Source organism: Bufo gargarizans, unplaced genomic scaffold, assembly GCF_014858855.1.
Source record: "Bufo gargarizans isolate SCDJY-AF-19 unplaced genomic scaffold, ASM1485885v1 original_scaffold_1150_pilon, whole genome shotgun sequence".
NCBI lineage: Eukaryota > Metazoa > Chordata > Amphibia > Anura > Bufonidae > Bufo > Bufo gargarizans.
The window spans coordinates 425623-444673 of record NW_025334254.1 but is presented as its reverse complement, the minus strand read 5'-3'; the positions used below and the strand labels follow the sequence as shown (position 1 = coordinate 444673).

Below are 19051 nucleotides of genomic sequence, written 5' to 3'. Positions count from 1 at the left end.
ATGACTCTGTAATCTGTGTCCTCCCGAGGCTGTGTATTACTGCTCCTGAGGATGTCTTTCCTGGTGCATGCACCGTCTGTACTTCTGAACACTGGATCCTCGTGGATATATGACTCTGTAATCTGTCTCCTTCCTCCTGAGGCTGTGTATTGCTGCTCCTGAGGATGTCTGTCCTGGTGCATGCGCCGTCTGTACTTCTGAATGCTGGATCCTCGTCACTGTATGACTCTGTTGTCTCCTTCCTACCGAGGCTGTGTATTGCTGCTCCTGAGGATGTCTGTCCTGGTGCATGCGCCGTCTACTTCTGAATGCTGGTTCCTCGTGGCTATATGACTCTGTAATCTGTGTCCTCCTGAGGCTGTGTATTGCTGATCCTGAGGATGTTTGTCCTGGTGCATGCGCCGTCTGCACTTCTGAACACTGGATCCGCGTGGCTATATGACTCTGTAATCTGTGTCCTCCTGAGGCTGTGTATTGCTGCTCCTGAGGATGTCTGTCCTGGTGTTTGCGACGTCTGCACTTCTGAACGCTGGATCCGCGTGGCTAAATGACTCTGTAATCTGTGTCCTCTGGAGGCTGTGTATTGCTGCTCCTGAGGATGTCTGTCCTGGCGCATGCGACGTCTGCACTTCTGAACGCTGGATCCGCGTGGCTATATGACTCTGTAATCTGTGTCCTCCCGAGGCTGTGTATTGCTGCTCCTGAGGATGTCTGTCCTGGTGTATGCGACGTCTGCACTTCTGAACGCTGGATCCGCGTGGCTATATGACTCTGTAATCTGTGTCCTCCTGAGGCTGTGTATTACTGCTCCTGAGGATGTCTGTCCTGGCGCATGCAACGTCTGCACTTCTGAACGCTGGATCCGCATGGCTATATGACTGTAATCTGTGTCCTCCCGAGGCTGTGTATTGCTGCTCCTGAGGATGTCTGTCCTGGCGCATGCAACGTCTGCACTTCTGAACACTGGATCCTCGTGGCTATATGACTCTGTAATCTGTGTCCTCCTGAGGCTGTGTATTGCTGCTCCTGAGGATGTCTGTCCTGGCGCATGCGACGTCTGCACTTCTGAACGCTGGATCCGCGTGGCTATATGACTCTGTAATCTGTGTCCTCCTGAGGCTGTGTATTGCTGCTCCTGAGGATGTCTGTCCTGGTGTATGCGACGTCTGCACTTCTGAACGCTGGATCCGCATGGCTATATGACTGTAATCTGTGTCCTCCCGAGGCTGTGTATTGCTGCTCCTGAGGATGTCTGTCCTGGCGCATGCAACGTCTGCACTTCTGAACACTGGATCCTCATGGCTATATGACTCTGTAATCTGTGTCCTCCTGAGGCTGTGTATTGCTGCTCCTGAGGATGTCTGTCCTGGCGCATGCGACGTCTGCACTTCTGAACGCTGGATCCGCGTGGCTATATGACTCTGTAATCTGTGTCCTCCCGAGGCTGTGTATTGCTGCTCCTGAGGATGTCTGTCCTGGCGCATGCGACGTCTGCACTTCTGAACGCTGGATCCGCGTGGCTATATGACTCTGTAATCTGTGTCCTCTGGAGGCTGTGTATTGCTGCTCCTGAGGATGTCTGTCCTGGTGCATGCGCCGTCTACTTCTGAACGCTGGATCCGCGTGGCTATATGACTGTAATCTGTGTCCTCCTGAGGCTGTGTATTACTGCTCCTGAGGATGTCTGTCCTGGCGCATGCAACGTCTGCACTTCTGAACGCTGGATCCGCATGGCTATATGACTGTAATCTGTGTCCTCCCGAGGCTGTGTATTGCTGCTCCTGAGGATGTCTGTCCTGGCGCATGCAACGTCTGCACTTCTGAACACTGGATCCTCGTGGCTATATGACTCTGTAATCTGTGTCCTCCTGAGGCTGTGTATTGCTGCTCCTGAGGATGTCTGTCCTGGCGCATGCGACGTCTGCACTTCTGAACGCTGGATCCGCGTGGCTATATGACTCTGTAATCTGTGTCCTCCTGAGGCTGTGTATTACTGCTCCTGAGGATGTCTGTCCTGGCGCATGCAACGTCTGCACTTCTGAACGCTGGATCCGCATGGCTATATGACTGTAATCTGTGTCCTCCCGAGGCTGTGTATTGCTGCTCCTGAGGATGTCTGTCCTGGCGCATGCAACGTCTGCACTTCTGAACGCTGGATCCGCGTGGCTATATGACTCTGTAATCTGTGTCCTCCTGAGGCTGTGTATTGCTGCTCCTGAGGATGTCTGTCCTGGCGCATGCGACGTCTGCACTTCTGAACGCTGGATCCGCGTGGCTATATGACTCTGTAATCTGTGTCCTCCCGAGGCTGTGTATTGCTGCTCCTGAGGATGTCTGTCCTGGCGCATGCGACGTCTGCACTTCTGAACGCTGGATCCGCGTGGCTATATGACTGTAATCTGTGTCCTCCTGAGGCTGTGTATTGCTGCTCCTGAGGATGTTTGTCCTGGCGCATGCAACGTCTGCACTTCTGAACGCTGGATCCTCGTGGCTATATGACTGTAATCTGTCTCCTTCCTCCTGAGGCTGTGTATTGCTGCTCCTGAGGATGTCTGTCCTGGTGTATGCGACGTCTGCACTTCTGAACGCTGGATCCGCGTGGCTATATGACTCTGTAATCTGTGTCCTCCTGAGGCTGTGTATTGCTGCTCCTGAGGATGTCTGTCCTGGTGTATGCGACGTCTGCACTTCTGAATGCTGGATCCGCGTGGCTATATGACTCTGTAATCTGTGTCCTCCTGAGGCTGTGTATTGCTGCTCCTGAGGATGTCTGTCCTGGTGTATGCGACGTCTGCACTTCTGAACGCTGGATCCGCGTGGCTATATGACTGTGTAATCTGTGTCCTCCTGAGGCTGTGTATTACTGCTCCTGAGGATGTCTGTCCTGGCGCATGCAACGTCTGCACTTCTGAACGCTGGATCCGCATGGCTATATGACTGTAATCTGTGTCCTCCTGAGGCTGTGTATTGCTGCTCCTGAGGATGTCTGTCCTGGCGCATGCGACGTCTGCACTTCTGAATGCTGGATCCGCGTGGCTATATGACTCTGTAATCTGTGTCCTCCCGAGGCTGTGTATTGCTGCTCCTGAGGATGTCTGTCCTGGTGCATGCGACGTCTGCACTTCTGAACGCTGGATCCGCGTGGCTATATGACTCTGTAATCTGTGTCCTCCTGAGGCTGTGTATTGCTGCTCCTGAGGATGTCTGTCCTGGCGCATGCGACGTCTGCACTTCTGAACGCCAATCCTGTTTCTGTGCTTCCAAGCAAAATTGCCAAGTTGGGCAATGATTCAAGGGTGTTTCAGAAATGGCAGCCCTAGTGGATACTGTTGTCCATAACAGCTGGGAGAACAGCCCAGCTAGTAGTTGGGGGGGGGGGGGGGGTTATGGTGGTGCGGATAGGCCTTGACAGTTAGTGGTTATAGGGGATTCTATAATCAGGAAGATGGATAGAATAATTTGTCACCTAGACCGCCTCAACCGAATGGTTTGCTGTCTCCCTGGTGCCAGGGTTCGGCATGTGGTGGAACGGGTTGACCAGCTGTTGTGGTCCATGTTAGTACCAATCACAAAATAAATGGTAAGGCCTTAAGAATAATTTTAAAGAACTAGGCTCCAAGCGGAAGGGAAGGACCTCCAAGGTAGTGTTCTCTGGAATACTGCCTTTGCCATGCGCTACACAGGGCCGTCAGCGGGAGCTTGGGGCGTTAAATGCATGGCTTAAGTCTTGGTGTAGAGCAGAAGGGTTTGGTTTCCTAGACCACTGGGCTGACTTTTCACAGGGGTAAAAACAGTTTTCCGCAGATAATTTACAATTGTTGTATAGACTGTATATTATTGTATAAAGGAGACTTCCCTGAAGGATTCTGTGCCTTGCCAAATGTCTCCCCAGTCTCCATAACAGGCCTGATTAAATCTACCGGCACCAGTGGAGCGACACAAGTATGTGTCGCTCCTCTAGGGTGGGCACATCAATATATTAAAATAAAATCTCAATTACGTAAAAACAATATTTATTGAACCCAAAATGCAATTGAAATCAAATACAACACACTGTAACCACCAACAAACGGGCCAACAAATGAATCACAAAATGTTTATACAAATCGGTCCTGCCAGTCCACCCTTCCTGCTTCAGAGCAGAAATAATCCGCAAAAGAGTCTCTCATCCGTGCAACCGCTACAGTTGATCGATGTCGAAATCTTTGAATGCTTGCGATCTCGCTGTGCTCCGGTACCTGTTCCAAACTGAGTGGTTCTTTTTTAAGGAGGGAGTTGTGTAATACCACAGCAGACTTTACAACCTCGTCCACCGATTCAACCTTCATCTGAATTGGCTTAGTGAAAATCCTCCATTTTGCGACCAAAATTCCAAATGTGCATTCAACCCTTCTTCAAACCCTGGTCAAGCGGTAGTTGTATGTGCGTTTTTTAAAATCTAATCCGCGGCTTGAATACGGTTTAATCAGATTTCCACACATTTGGAACGCCTCATCACCAACCAATACAAACGGCATTGGTGGCCCATTAGTAACTGGCAGTGGTTGAGGGAGAGGAAAATCGAATTGTCTGTTATATAGACTACGGCCCATATTAGAATTTTTAAATACCATAGAATCGTTGGCGCATCCATAGGCCCCTACATCGACGGCAACAAAACGATATTGGGCATCTGCGATAGCCGATAGGTTTATCGAAAAATATTTTTTGTAATTGAAAAAACTCTGATCCGGTTCCTTGGGGCTCGATAATCCGAATATGTTTCCCGTCTACCGCACCGATGCAGTTGGGAAACTGACAAACGTCCAAAAATCTTTCAGCTATTTCTGTCCAATGCTGTCGAGTTGGATGTGGTATAAATTCTGCATCCTGCAGTTGTTCCCACAATACACGGCATGTCTCCTTCACAATTATAGAGACAGTCGATATGCCAAGGCGAAATTGAAAATGGAGTGAGTTGAAACTTTCTCCACTTGCCAGAAACCTAAAAAATAAAAATAAAATAGGATATAAAAAAGATTTTCAAACAACATAATATACAAGGTATATCAATCTGACGCAATTGTATGGCACCCCTACATATATTAGTTTGGTCAAGATTTTTTCTGTGGCCGATATAATTTTTAGTAAAATTCAACGATAAATGTTTGTTCTCCATGGTGAATAATATTCATCACAGTTCATTCTACATCTTTAATGACGAGTATATTGATTAAAACTTTTACATACAAGATGTACAATTAAAAATAATAATGATGAGCATCAATTGGGGCCAAAATTAGGCACTTTGTACAGTGATCCCAGAAAAACGTAGCAAATTTAGGTTAAAAAAATGATGGCTTCACATTACCAAACAGCAGCTTTAAAAAATTTAGGCCGAATATTGGTACTATATGTAATAAGTATGTACTTTAGCTTATGGTCAACAATAGGCGTTCTGCTGGGGAAACACAGCGACGGAAAGTGGCGTCTTGTCTTTGAATGTGAGGTGACACACGTTGTAAAAGATCATCAAAACTTTCTACCGTCATCCGTAAGTAGTTAAAGAATTTTTCAGGATAATTCCTCAATTCAGGAAACAGAGTTTATAAAACTCCCCTTCTTACTCTTGCAGAGGTTATTGGATGCACCCAATAGCGACGCTTTCTACGCCGCCTGGCTCGAAGACGTCTTCTCCAGCGTGAAACCAGAATTAGAGCCTGAAATCCAAAACGAATATGGTCCGGCATCATCTTTGCAATCTGCAGAAGGAACTTCGGTTTTCTTTTATAGCCAGTTGTAGTATTTGCTTTAACAGATTGCATCTTTTATCTCTTAAATTTGAATACCGGATCCGTCTTTCCATTTAAAAACGGAAGAAAACGGAATAGACGGATCCACTTTTACGACGGATCCTTCAAAAACTGGCCTAGTGACAGAAAAAGAGAATAACTCCTATCGTTTGATTCACAATCTGTCTGTCTGACATGATAGACAAAGATATGTCTACAGTGCACTAGGCTTCTTTCGATATGGCATTATCTCTTTTACGTAAGGCAGGCAGAAACGTACTAATGTCCAAAACGGATATTAAGTCCGCCTTCAGGTTACTCCTTATTAACCCCGATGGTTACAATTCGATAGGTTTCCATTTTGAGGGTAAATTTGATTAGGATAAAGCCCCCCCGATGGGGTTTTCCCTTTCCTGTCATTACTTTGAGGCGTTTTCTACTTTCCTGCAATGGATGGTAGAGACACATTATAACTCAGGGTACACGATTCATTATCTCGATGGTTTCTCATTCATAGGCAAGGAAGGTACAGAAGATTGTATTAATTTACTGAATACATTTTGTAACGTCATACAAGGGAATGCTGTAGTTGATGTAATTATCACAGGCAGGAGAATAAACAATGTCTTCTGTCCTGGAGACAACCAAGTAGTAATTCAATTATCTCTCAGGACAAATGGAAATCGCCAATACACACGTGGGGATAATAGGACAGACATCACTACTCAAATATACAATGTCCCATCCATTACAGTAAACATAGACATTTAACATATCCCCAGGTGGCTTGGATCTGAGCGCTCAATATATCCGGACCGCGCTCAGATGCCACAAACACAGTCAAATCGCCATGGGGTTTAAGTTTAGCATGGGCTGATAAGAGGGCCCATAATCCTGGGGCAAGAGGCTGGCAACCAGGCTTCTCCAGCACCCAGTGGCGAGGTTGGTTTCTCCACACATTTAAAGGTATATCTAAGTATTTTAATATCCCATTAGCCGAAGAAAAAACGGTATACCCAATTCTAAATATTAAATTCCTTGGAATTTTTATCGATTCCGCAAATATGGAATTCAAAATTCCAGAGGAAAAATTAACCGCTACGAGGATTCAGCTATTTAATTTGTTACTATGTAAGAAAACATCCCTAAAATGTTTGCAATCTGTTTTGGGTTCTTTGAATTTTATATCCAGAGTGATACCTATGAGCAGAATTTCTTCGAAAAGATTATATGCCGCCACGGCTGGACTAAGAAATGCGAATGATCACATCCGATTATCCTCTGAACTGAAAGAGGATATTCGCACCTGGCTGTGCTTTCTAGCAAATATTAATGGTCGAACAGTTTGGCAGGAGGAGTTTGTTGACTCTGATTCCCTCCGTTTGTTCACTGACGCAGCGGCATTAGTGGGTTATGGGGCTAGTTTTGGTACGCACTGGTTTGCTGAAACTTGGCATATCGAATGGCTGTCACGGCTGAGGATGGGGAAAACCCTCAGCCGTGCGATGACGGAATTAGGGAGCAGGATTAGGGAGCAGGTCACCTCCTATCGCGTCCCTAACCTGACCCTAACTCCTAGCTGCATGGGCCGACCTTTAAGGTAGGAGGACCCATGCTCAGGAACCTCGGAGCCCTAACTCACCCTCCGACCGGTCCCTGGACTAGGAGTCAGGGTAAGACAACCTGTTCCTTCTGGATACGGAGGAACAGGAGTCTCACTGGCCAAGCTGCAAGGAAGGGAGAACAAATACAACCTATGGCAATGGCAGGTACTTGCCACAAACACAACACTCACCTGCCACAGACAACAAAGCCTAAAACCCATGTGGAAGTACTGCTATCCACAAACAAAAGGACTCAGCACTAGGGATGAGCGAACCCGAACTGTATAGTTCGGGTTCGTACCGAATTTTGGGGTATCCGTGACACGGACCCGAACCCGGACATTTTCGTAAAAGTCCGGGTTCGGGTTCGGTGTTCGTCGCTTTCTTGGCGCTTTTTGAAAGGCTGCAAAGCAGCCAATCAACAAGCGTCATACTACTTGCCCCAAGAGGCCGTCACAGCCATGCCTACTATTGGCATGGCTGTGATTGGCCAGAGCACCATGTGACCCAGCCTCTATTTAAGCTGGAGTCACATAGCGCCGCCCGTCACTCTGCTCTGATTAGCGTAGGGAGAGGTTGCGGCTGCGACAGTAGGGCGAGATTAGGCAGATTAACTCCTCCAAAGGACTTGATTATTGATCGATCTGCAGCTGTGGATCATTGAGCTGCTGATACTCAATTGCTCACTGTTTTTAGGCTGCCCAGACCGTTTGTCAGTCACTTTTTTCTGGGGTGATCGGCGGCCATTTTGTGTCTTGTGGTGCGCCAGCACAAGCTGCCACCAAGTGCATTTAACCCTCAATGGTGTGGTTGTTTTTTGGCTAAACCCTACATCAGGGTGAAGCTGTCACACCAAGTGCATTTAACCAGCAATAATCAGTTTATTTTTTGGCCATATACTACATCAGGGGCAAGCTGCGCCCGTCACCAAGTGCATTTAACCCTCAGTAGTGTGGTTGGTCAAGCTGTCACACCAAGTGCATTTAACCAGCAATAGTGTGGTTATTTTTTGGCCATATCCCAGTCTAATTCTGTCAGTAAACCTATACCTGTCACCCAGCGCCTAAATACTAGGCCTCAAGTTTATATCCAGCTAAATCTGTCGTTACCGCTGTACTGTTCTGGCTGGGCAAGTTATTTAGTGTCCGTCAAAGCACATTTTTTGTTCTGGGTTGAAATACAATTCCCAATTTAGCAATTTCCTAATTTAGTGGTTTCTGCTGTATCAGAGCTATTTGAAATCTATCCCTAAAAGGGTATATAATATTCAAGGTGCACATAGGGTCATTCAGAATAACTTCACACACCCGCTACTGTGCATTTCCAAGTCTAATTCTGTCAGTAAATCCATACCTGTCACCCAGCGCCTAAATACTAGGCCTCAAATTTATATCCCGCTGAATTTGAATGCAATACATTGGGCCAAATAATATTTTTGTTGTTGTGGTGAACGATAACAATGAGGAAAACATCTAGTAAGGGACGTGGACGTGGACATGGTCGTGGTGGTGTTAGTGGACCCTCTGGTGCTGGGAGAGGACGTGGCCGTTCTGCCACATCCACACGTCCTAGTGAACCAACTACCTCAGGTCCCAGTAGCCGCCAGAATTTACAGCGATATATGGTGGGGCCCAATGCCGTTCTAAGGATGGTAAGGCCTGAGCAGGTACAGGCATTAGTCAATTGGGTGGCCGACAGTGGATCCAGCACGTTCACATTATCTCCCACCCAGTCTTCTGCAGAAAGCGCACAGATGGCGCCTGAAAACCAACCCCATCAGTCTGTCACATCACCCCCATGCATACCAGGGAAACTGTCTCAGCCTCAAGTCATGCAGCAGTCTCTTATGCTGTTTGAAGACTCCGCTGGCAGGGTTTCCCAAGGGCATCCACCTAGCCCTTCCCCAGCGGTGAAAGACATAGAATGCACTGACGCACAACCACTTATGTTTCCTGATGATGAGGACATGGGAATACTACCTCAGCATGTCTCTGATGATGACGAAACACAGGTGCCAACTGCTGCGTCTTTCTGCAGTGTGCAGACTGAACAGGAGGTCAGGGATCAAGACTGGGTGGAAGACGATGCAGGGGACGATGAGGTCCTAGACCCCACATGGAATGAAGGTCGTGCCACTGACTTTCACAGTTCGGAGGAAGAGGCAGTGGTGAGACCGAGCCAACAGCGTAGCAAAAGAGGGAGCAGTGGGCAAAAGCAGAACACCCGCCGCCAAGAGACTCCGCCTGCTACTGACCGCCACCATCTGGGACCGAGCACCCCAAAGGCAGCTTCAAGGAGTTCCCTGGCATGGCACTTCTTCAAACAATGTGCTGACGACAAGACCCGAGTGGTTTGCACGCTGTGCCATCAGAGCCTGAAGCGAGGCATTAACGTTCTGAACCTGAGCACAACCTGCATGACCAGGCACCTGCATGCAAAGCATGAACTGCAGTGGAGTAAACACCTTAAAACCAAGGAAGTCACTCAGGCTCCCCCTGCTACCTCTTCTGCTGCTGCCGCCTCGGCCTCTCCTGCTGCTGCCGCCTCGGCCTCTTCTGCTGCTGCCGCCTCGGCCTCTTCTGCTGCTGCCGCCTCGGCCTCTTCTGCTGCTGCCGCCTCGGCCTCTTCTGCTGCTGCCGCCTCGGCCTCTTCTGCTGCTGCCGCCTCGGCCTCTTCTGCTGCTGCCGCCTCGGTCTCTTCTGCTGCTGCCGCCTCGGCCTCTTCTGCTGCTGCCGCCTCGGCCTCTTCTGCTGCTGCCGCCTCGGCCTCTTCTGCTGCTGCCGCCTCGGCCTCTTCTGCTGCTGCCGCCTCGGCCTCTTCTGCTGCTGCCGCCTCGGCCTCTTCTGCTGCTGCCGCCGCCTCGGCCTCTTCTGCTGCTGCCGCCTCGGCCTCTTCTGCTGCTGCCGCCTCGGCCTCTTCTGCTGCTGCTGCCTCGGCCTCTTCTGCTGCTGCCGCCTCGGCCTCTTCTGCTGCTGCCGCCTCGGCCTCTTCTGCTGCAGCCGCCTCGGCCTCTTCTGCTGCTGCCGCCTCGGCCTCTTCTGCTGCTGCCGCCTCGGCCTCTTCCTCCGCCTCTGGAGGAACGTTGGCACCTGCCGCCCAGCAAACAGAGGATGTACCACCAACACCACCACCTCCGTCACCAAGCATCTCAACCATGTCACACGGCAGCGTTCAGCTCTCCATCTCACAAACATTTGAGAGAAAGCGTAAATTCCCACCTAGCCACCCTCGATCCCTGGCCCTGAATGCCAGCATTTCTAAACTACTGGCCTATGAAATGCTGTCATTTAGGCTGGTGGACACAGACAGCTTCAAACAGCTCACTGTCCCACAGTATGTTGTTCCCAGCCGCCACTACTTCTCCAAGAGAGCCGAGCCTTCCCTGCACAACCAAGTATCCGATAAAATCAAGTGTGCACTGCGCAACGCCATCTGTGGCAAGGTCCACCTAACCACAGATACGTGGACCAGTAAGCACGGCCAGGGACGCTATATCTCCCTAACTGCACACTGGGTAAATGTAGTGGCAGCTGGGCCCCAGGTGGAGAGCTGTTTGGCGCACGTCCTTCCGCCGCCAAGGATCGCAGGGCAACATTCTTTGCCTCCTGTTGCCACCTCCTCCTTCTCGGCTTCCTCCTCCTCTTCTTCCACCTGCTTATCCAGTCAGCCACACACCTTCACCACCAACTTCAGCACAGCCCGGGGTAAACGTCAGCAGGCCATTCTGAAACTCATATGTTTGGGGGACAGGCCCCACACCGCACAGGAGTTGTGGCGGGGTATAGAACAACAGACCGACGAGTGGTTGCTGCCGGTGAGCCTCAAGCCCGGCCTGGTGGTGTGCGATAATGGGCGAAATCTCGTTGCAGCTCTGGGACTAGCCGGTTTGACGCACATCCCTTGCTTGGCGCATGTGCTGAATTTGGTGGTGCAGAAGTTCATTCACAACTACCCCGAGATGTCAGAGCTGCTGCATAAAGTGCGGGCCGTCTGTTCGCGCTTCCGGCGTTCACATCCTGCTGCTGCTCGCCTGTCTGCGCTACAGCGTAACTTCGGCCTTCCCGCTCACCGCCTCATATGCGACGTGCCCACCAAGTGGAACTCCACCTTGCACATGCTGGACAGACTGTGCGAGCAGCAGCAGGCCATAGTGGAGTTTCAGCTGCAGCGCGCACGGGTCAGTCGCACTACAGAACAGCACCACTTCACCACCAATGACTGGGCCTCCATGCGAGACCTGTGTGCCCGTTGCGCTGTTTCGAGTACTCCACCAACATGACCAGTGGCGATGACGCCGTTATCAGCGTTACAATACCACTTCTATGTCTCCTTGAGAAAACACTTAGGGCGATGATCGAAGAGGAGGTGGCCCAGGAGGAGGAGGAGGAGGAGGAGGAAGAGGGGTCATTTTTAGCACTTTCAGGCCAGTGTCTTCGAAGTGACTCAGAGGGAGTTTTTTTGCAACAGCAGAGGCCAGGTACAAATGTGGCCAGCCAGGGCCCACTACTGGAGGACGAGGAGGACGAGGATGAGGAGGAGGTGGAGGAGGATGAGGATGAAGCATGGTCACAGCGGGGTGGCACCCAACGCAGCTCGGGCCCATCACTGGTGCGTGGCTGGGGGGAAAGGCAGGACGATGACGATACGCCTCCCACAGAGGACAGCTTGTCCTTACCCCTGGGCAGCCTGGCACACATGAGCGACTACATGCTGCAGTGCCTGCGCAACGACAGCAGAGTTGCCCACATTTTAACGTGTGCGGACTACTGGGTTGCCACCCTGCTGGATCCACGCTACAAAGACAATGTGCCCACCTTACTTCCTGCACTGGAGCGTGATAGGAAGATGCGCGAGTACAAGCGCACGTTGGTAGACGCGCTACTGAGAGCATTCCCAAATGTCACAGGGGAACAAGTGGAAGCCCAAGGCCAAGGCAGAGGAGGAGCAAGAGGTCGCCAACGCAGCTGTGTCACGGCCAGCTCCTCTGAGGGCAGGGTTAGCATGGCAGAGATGTGGAAAAGTTTTGTCAACACGCCACAGCTAACTGCACCACCACCTGATACGCAACGTGTGGACACCCCTCCACGTACTGACTGATGGTTCGGCCCCATTCAACTTCTGGGTCTCTAAATTGTCCACGTGGCCAGAGCTAGCCTTTTATGCCTTGGAGGTGCTGGCCTGCCCGGCGGCCAGCGTTTTGTCTGAACGTGTATTCAGCACGGAAGGGGGCGTCATTACAGACAAACGCAGCCGCCTGTCTACAGCCAATGTGGACAAGCTGACGTTCATAAAAATGAACCAGGCATGGATCCCACAGGACCTGTCCGTCCCTTGTGCAGATTAGACATTAACTACCTCCCCTTAACCATATATTATTGGACTCCAGGGCACTTCCTCATTCAATCCTATTTTTATTTTCATTTTACCATTATATTGCGAGGCTACCCAAAGTTGAATGAACCTCTCCTCTGTCTGGGTGCCGGGGCCTAAATATATGCCAATGGACTGTTCCAATGTTGGGTGACGTGAAGCCTGATTCTCTGCTATGACATGCAGACTGATTCTCTGCTGACATGAAGCCAGATTGTCTGTTACGGGACCTCTCTCCTCTGCCTGGGTGCTGGGCCTAAATATATGACAATGGACTGTTGCACTGGTGGGTGACGTGAAGCCTGATTCTCTGCTATGACATGCAGACTGATTCTCTGCTGACATGAAGCCAGATTCTCTGTTACGGGACCTCTCGCCTCTGTCTGGGTGCCGGGGCCTAAATATATGACAATGGACTGCTACAGTGGTGGCTGACGTGAAGCCAGATTCTCTGCTATGACATGCAGACTGATTCTCTGCTGACATGAAGCCAGATTGTCTGTTACGGGACCTCTCTCCTCTGCCTGGGTGCTGGGCCTAAATATATGACAATGGACTGTTACAGTGGTGGCTGACGTGAAGCCTGATTCTCTGCTATGACATGCAGACTGATTCTCTGCTGACATGAAGCCAGATTCTCTGTTACGGGACCTCTCTCCTCTGCCTGGGTGCCGGGGCCTAAATATATGACAATGGACTGTTGCAGTGGTGGCTGACATGAAGCCTGATTCTCTGCTATGACATGCAGACTAATTCTCTGCTGACATGAAGCCAGATTCTCTGTTACGGGACCTCTCTCCTCTGCCTGCGTGCTGGGGCCTAAATATATGACAATGGACTGTTCCAATGTTGGGTGACGTGAAGCCTGATTCTCTGCTATGACATGCAGACTGATTCTCTGCTGACATGAAGCCAGATCCTCTGTTACGGGACATCTCTCCTCTGCCTGGGTGCCGGGGCCTAAATATATGACAATGGACTGTTGCAGTGGTGGCTGACATGAAGCCTGATTCTCTGCTATGACATGCAGACTGATTCTGTGCTGACATGAAGACAGATCCTCTGTTACGGGACCTCTCTCCTCTGTCTGGGTGCCGGGGCCTAAATATATGACAATGGACTGTTACAGTGGTGGCTGACATGAAGCCTGATTCTCTGCTATGACATGCAGACTGATTCTCTGCTGACATGAAGCCAGATTCTCTGTTACGGGACCTCTCTCCTCTGCCTGGGTGCTGGGCCTAAATATCTGACAATGGACTGTTGCAGTGGTGGCTGACGTGAAGCCTGATTCTCTGCTATGACATGAAGACTGATTCTCTGCTGACATGAAGCCAGATTGTCTGTTACGGGACCTCTCTCCTCTGCCTGGGTGCCGGGGCCTAAATATCTGACAATGGACTGTTGCAGTGGTGGCTGACGTGAAGCCTGATTCTCTGCTATGACATGAAGACTGATTCTCTGCTGACATGAAGCCAGATTCTCTGTTACGAGACCTCTCTCCTCTGCCTGGGTGCTGGGCCTAAATATATGACAATGGACTGTTGCAGTGGTGGGTGACGTGAAGCCTCATTCTCTGCTATGACATGCACACTGATTCTCTGCTGACATGAAGACAGATTCTGTGTTACGGGACCTCTCTCCTCTGCCTGGGTGCTGGGCCTAAATATATGCCAATGGACTGTTGCAGTGGTGGCTGAAGTGAAGCCTGATTCTCTGCTATGACATGCAGACTGATTCTCTGCTGACATGAAGACAGATTCTCTGTTACGGGACCTCTCTCCTCTGCCTGGATGCTGGGCCTAAATATCTGACAATGGACTGTTGCACTGGTGGCTGACGTGAAGCCTGATTCTCTGCTATGGGACCTCTCTCCAATTGATATTGGTTAATTTTTATTTATTTATTTTTATTTTTATTCATTTCCCTATCCACATTTGTTTGCAGGGGATTTACCTACATGTTGCTGCCTTTTGCAGCCCTCTAGCTCTTTCCTGGGCTGTTTTACAGCCTTTTTAGTGCCGAAAAGTTTGGGTCCCCATTGACTTCAATGGGGTTCGGGTTCGGGACGAAGTTCGGATCGGGTTCGGATCCCGAACCCGAACATTTCCGGGAAGTTCGGCCGAACTTCTCGAACCCGAACATCCAGGTGTCCGCTCAACTGTACTCAGCACACAACACACATCACACGGGAACCCAGGACCATAGGTGCAATAAAAGAGCATAAAGACAAACACATCTTCCAAACACCAAACAACATTATATTTTTGCTATGACCAGAAGGATGGCCCCCACTGGCAGTTGGTGAGTAACCAGGAGGATGTCTCCAGCAAGCATGGCTGAAGCACCCTCTCTGACTACTGCCTACAACTGAGGCTATATAGGGCCAAGAGGCCACACCCAACAGTCAGACACACCCCGTGCCTCACACACACAGAAAGGAAGTTAACCCTTCCAATACCACAGAAGGGAAAACACAACTTAAAGGGGAAGTGTCAAACCCAAGACCACACTGTGGCTGTTGCCGCAGGCAACGACATGGGTGGCAACCATGTCCTGGGAGTCAGCCCAAAGGCCGGGACACTGCCACCACATGTACACAAAACAACCAAACGTTGCCAGGGACAGCCACAGTGAAGGGAAGATGTCAGTGCACACCAAACATATAACAGAGTGCACACAGACATACAAAAGTGCATACAAACATGCACACAACTCCAAGGGGACCGCACACATACCTGTTGTCCGTGGCAACCGCACTTGAGGCTAACAACATTATGCCTCCAGCTGCGGTTGACACAACAACCCAAACCGCGGGCAACTGTATGCGGCTCCCAAGGAGTCACGGCCATAAACTTGGCCTATCGAAGGGCGTGAGAAGCCATTCATGAGGAATATCAATGTTTTTGAGCTTTTCCCGGTTCGGTTTCATTGACCATATGGCAGGAATACTTTAGAAACAAAAACATTTTACTATTTTCTGATAACAAAGATGTAGTATTTGCTATCAACTGCTTATCCTCCCAGTCTACTTCTGTTATTGGGTTACCGAGATTCATTGTTTTAACATGTCTACAAAACAATATTTGGCTAAAGGCCCGGTATATTGAAGGGAGGAATAATCTAAAGCTGATGCTTTGTCCCGGCAGAACATGACAGTATTCAGAGACCTCATCCGAGGCGCGGACAAGGAAGGAATAGCGTGCCCGGCTCGCCTATGGGACTCGATATCGGATTTATAAGCAGGCTCCTACAAAACTCTTTAGCTAGAACTACATGGGCTGCATATTCAGCCGCGTGGATTAATTGGCGGCAATTTTGCTTGGCCAACCGTTTTGAGGAGACTGATAATAATTCTCTACACTTGATGCTTTTTCTTCAACACTTACTTAGGGAAGGAAAGAAAGGGGATTATATCCAAAAAATGATTTATGGTATTTCCTTTTTCCAAAAAGCCCTCGATATTACCCCCTTTTCTGATAGCTTCTTAGCTAAGCAAGTTATAAAAGGATCAAAAAGAGTAAAAAGTTATACCGTTAGAACTAAACCACTATCTTTGATTAATTTGAAAAATGTTATATTATATTTACCAGCCATTTGTTCCTCCTCCTGTGAAACTTCTTTATTCAAAGCTGCCTTCTTGCTTGCATTCGTCGATGCTTTCCGTATTAGCGAGATAGCGGCTGTGAATAGAGCGTCGGAGGCCCCGTTGCTGCTTAAGGATTTACTCCTACATGAGGATAGTATAAAAATATTCATCAAAAGATCGAAAATGGATCAGTTTGGTAAAGGTACTTGGTGCACCTTAAATAAATATCCCTCTTCTGAAATATGCCCTGTCCTAGCTACGAAGGCATGGTTAGTAACTAGAGGGGTAATACACGGCCCCTTATTCCTACATGCTGACAACACTCCCCTGAGGAAATTTCTATTTAATTTAGTCTTGTCAAAACTTGGAGCAGGAAAAAATCTCCGCTCATTTGTTCCTTATAGGGGCGGCCACTTATGTGTACTCATTAGGACTTAGGGACAATGTGATAAAAATAATTGGCAGGTGGAAATCCAATAGGTTTCGCTTATATATTAGACCTGAATTATTATCTTAATCTTTTTCAGATGAAAAGATCGTATGGATCCTGGGAAACCAACTCATATCTTCAGCATCTGATCGTTCATCTATGAGGTTTAAATCTGATAATTCGGGTTTCGGTAATAAAGCGGTTATGTTCTGGAGAGGTATTCCGGGTATCAGACTTAAAGACATTTATCCCCAGTGTTGTTCTTTCTCGGTAGTCTGGCCTAAACCTGATTTGATCATCCTTCCGGTAGGTTCAGATAATTTGGGCAGAATAAGTACCCATTTATTATTAAAAGATATGAAGGACACCCTTTGTAAAATTCAAGTACTATTTCCATCGACGTAACTTGCATTCTCTGAAATGATCCCTAAATGGGAATGGAAGGCCTCACAATTGTCATTTCTGGAGAAAATAAGAAAACGAGCCAATAAGAATATAGAAGAGTTTATGGGTCAGCATAATAAGCAGTCTTCCAGGCATGCTGAATTAGAAGGGTTCACTGAGGGCTTATACAATGCCGGAAAAAACTCATCATCTGCTCTGGGCCTAGACATATTAAACCTCGGCTTGCAAAACGGCTGCGGGGTTGGATAGCCATCTAGCTTCGCTATTTGGTGGTGAGGGGAAATAGTCACTCTTCGAGTGGACTGAGTGGAGTTTTATATATTGGAGGTTATTAAATTGACTGTTTAATATTAAATCAATTATATACTGTATATTTAGGCAACATACGTAGCACCGTGGCCAACTTTATCCAACCAATCAATAAAGAAGATTAATGCTATTTTGAGTGTCGCATTTATTTAAATGAGGTTAACTGAATTGGTAATGTGGAGTCTGTTACGGTACTAGGCTATGTTTTATCTGTGACTAGGTCGGTACACATTTCATCTAACAGTATTCTCTGTACTTTACATGAGGACCTTTGTTGGTCCACCCCTGTTCCTCCTTTCATGCCATTGGTGCTTAGGTCTCACTCCAGAATCTATACAGAGGGTATACATCGGATTGATGAAGTTCCGACTATATATGTATCTTATTAATGTTTATTTGTTTTCTCTATGCCGGGATGGTGTTTTTTATGTCCCTTCCCCCCCTTTCTTACAGCAATAAAGCATGTTTTATAATCAGTTGTTCAGCGGCTCTAGTCCTTCTTTGTCTTTCTTGTTTCACATGTAGTGAGATTTTGCTCGTTCTATCAGCAGTGGTTGGTCCCTATAAACAGCCACAAAACTAGATTGTTTATTCATTGTTCGGCAGGGACACCCATGGTCATATCTGATTTCTAATGCTATAAATATGGAGGTAGACAGGATAGAGCGGGTCAGAATATATTCATGGGGGAGGATTAAAAAAGTGGATAAGGAGATCTGTCAGTTACAAACCAACGCTGAAGGAGGAAAAAATTAAAAAAGCATTTCCTAAAAGTGTAAAATTTAATGACAACTTAAAATGTCTTTTCGCAAATGCCAGAAGTCTAGCAAGCAAAATGGGAGAGCTGGAGGCCTTGGTACTGGTGTGGCTGAGACATGGCTGGACACTTCTCATGATGGGGGAGCTGGAGGCCTTGGTACTGTGGTGTGGCTGAGACATGGCTGGACACTTCTCATGATGGGAGAGCTGGACGCCTGGATACTGTGGTGTGGCTGAGACATGGCTGGACACTTCTTATGATGGGAGAGCTGGAGGCCTTGGTACTGGTGTGGCTGAGACATGGCTGGATGCTTCTCATGATGGGGGAGCTTGACGCCTTGGTACTGGTGTGGCTGAGACATGGCTGGACACTTCTCATGATGGGAGAGCTGGACGCCTTGATACTGTGGTGTGGCTGAGACATGGCTGGACACTTCTCATGATGGGAGAGCTGGAGGCCTTGGTACTGGTGTGGCTGAGACATGGCTGGATGCTTCTCATGATGGGGGAGCTTGACGCCTTGGTACTGGTGTGGCTGAGACATGGCTGGACACTTCTCATGATGGGAGAGCTGGAGGCCTTGGTACTGTGGTGTGGCTGAGACATGGCTGGACACTTCTCATGATGGGAGAGCTGGAGGCCTTGGTACTGTGGTGTGGCTGAGACACGGCTGGACACTTCTCATGATGGGAGAGCTGGAGGCCTTGGTACTGTGGTGTGGCTGAGACATGGCTGGACACTTCTCATGATGGGCGAGCTGGAGGCCTTGGTACTGGTGTGGCTGAGACATGGCTGGACGCTTCTCATGATGGGG

At 48.8% G+C, this 19051-nt stretch overlaps 1 protein-coding gene across 1 annotated transcript in view; it reads right to left on the bottom strand.

Annotated features, from left to right (window-relative positions):
- The window catches only part of LOC122923008 (ribosome-binding protein 1-like), a gene marked incomplete at its 3' end in the record, with an annotated part of 46831 nt that extends 28050 nt beyond the window's left edge, over positions 1 to 18781 (bottom strand). The window contains exon 1 of the mRNA XM_044273797.1: positions 18461 to 18781. Within this exon, the coding sequence (XP_044129732.1) occupies positions 18461 to 18781 (321 nt within the window). The remainder of the gene's footprint in view (positions 1 to 18460) is intronic.
- Positions 18782 to 19051: the final 270 nt, after the last annotated feature.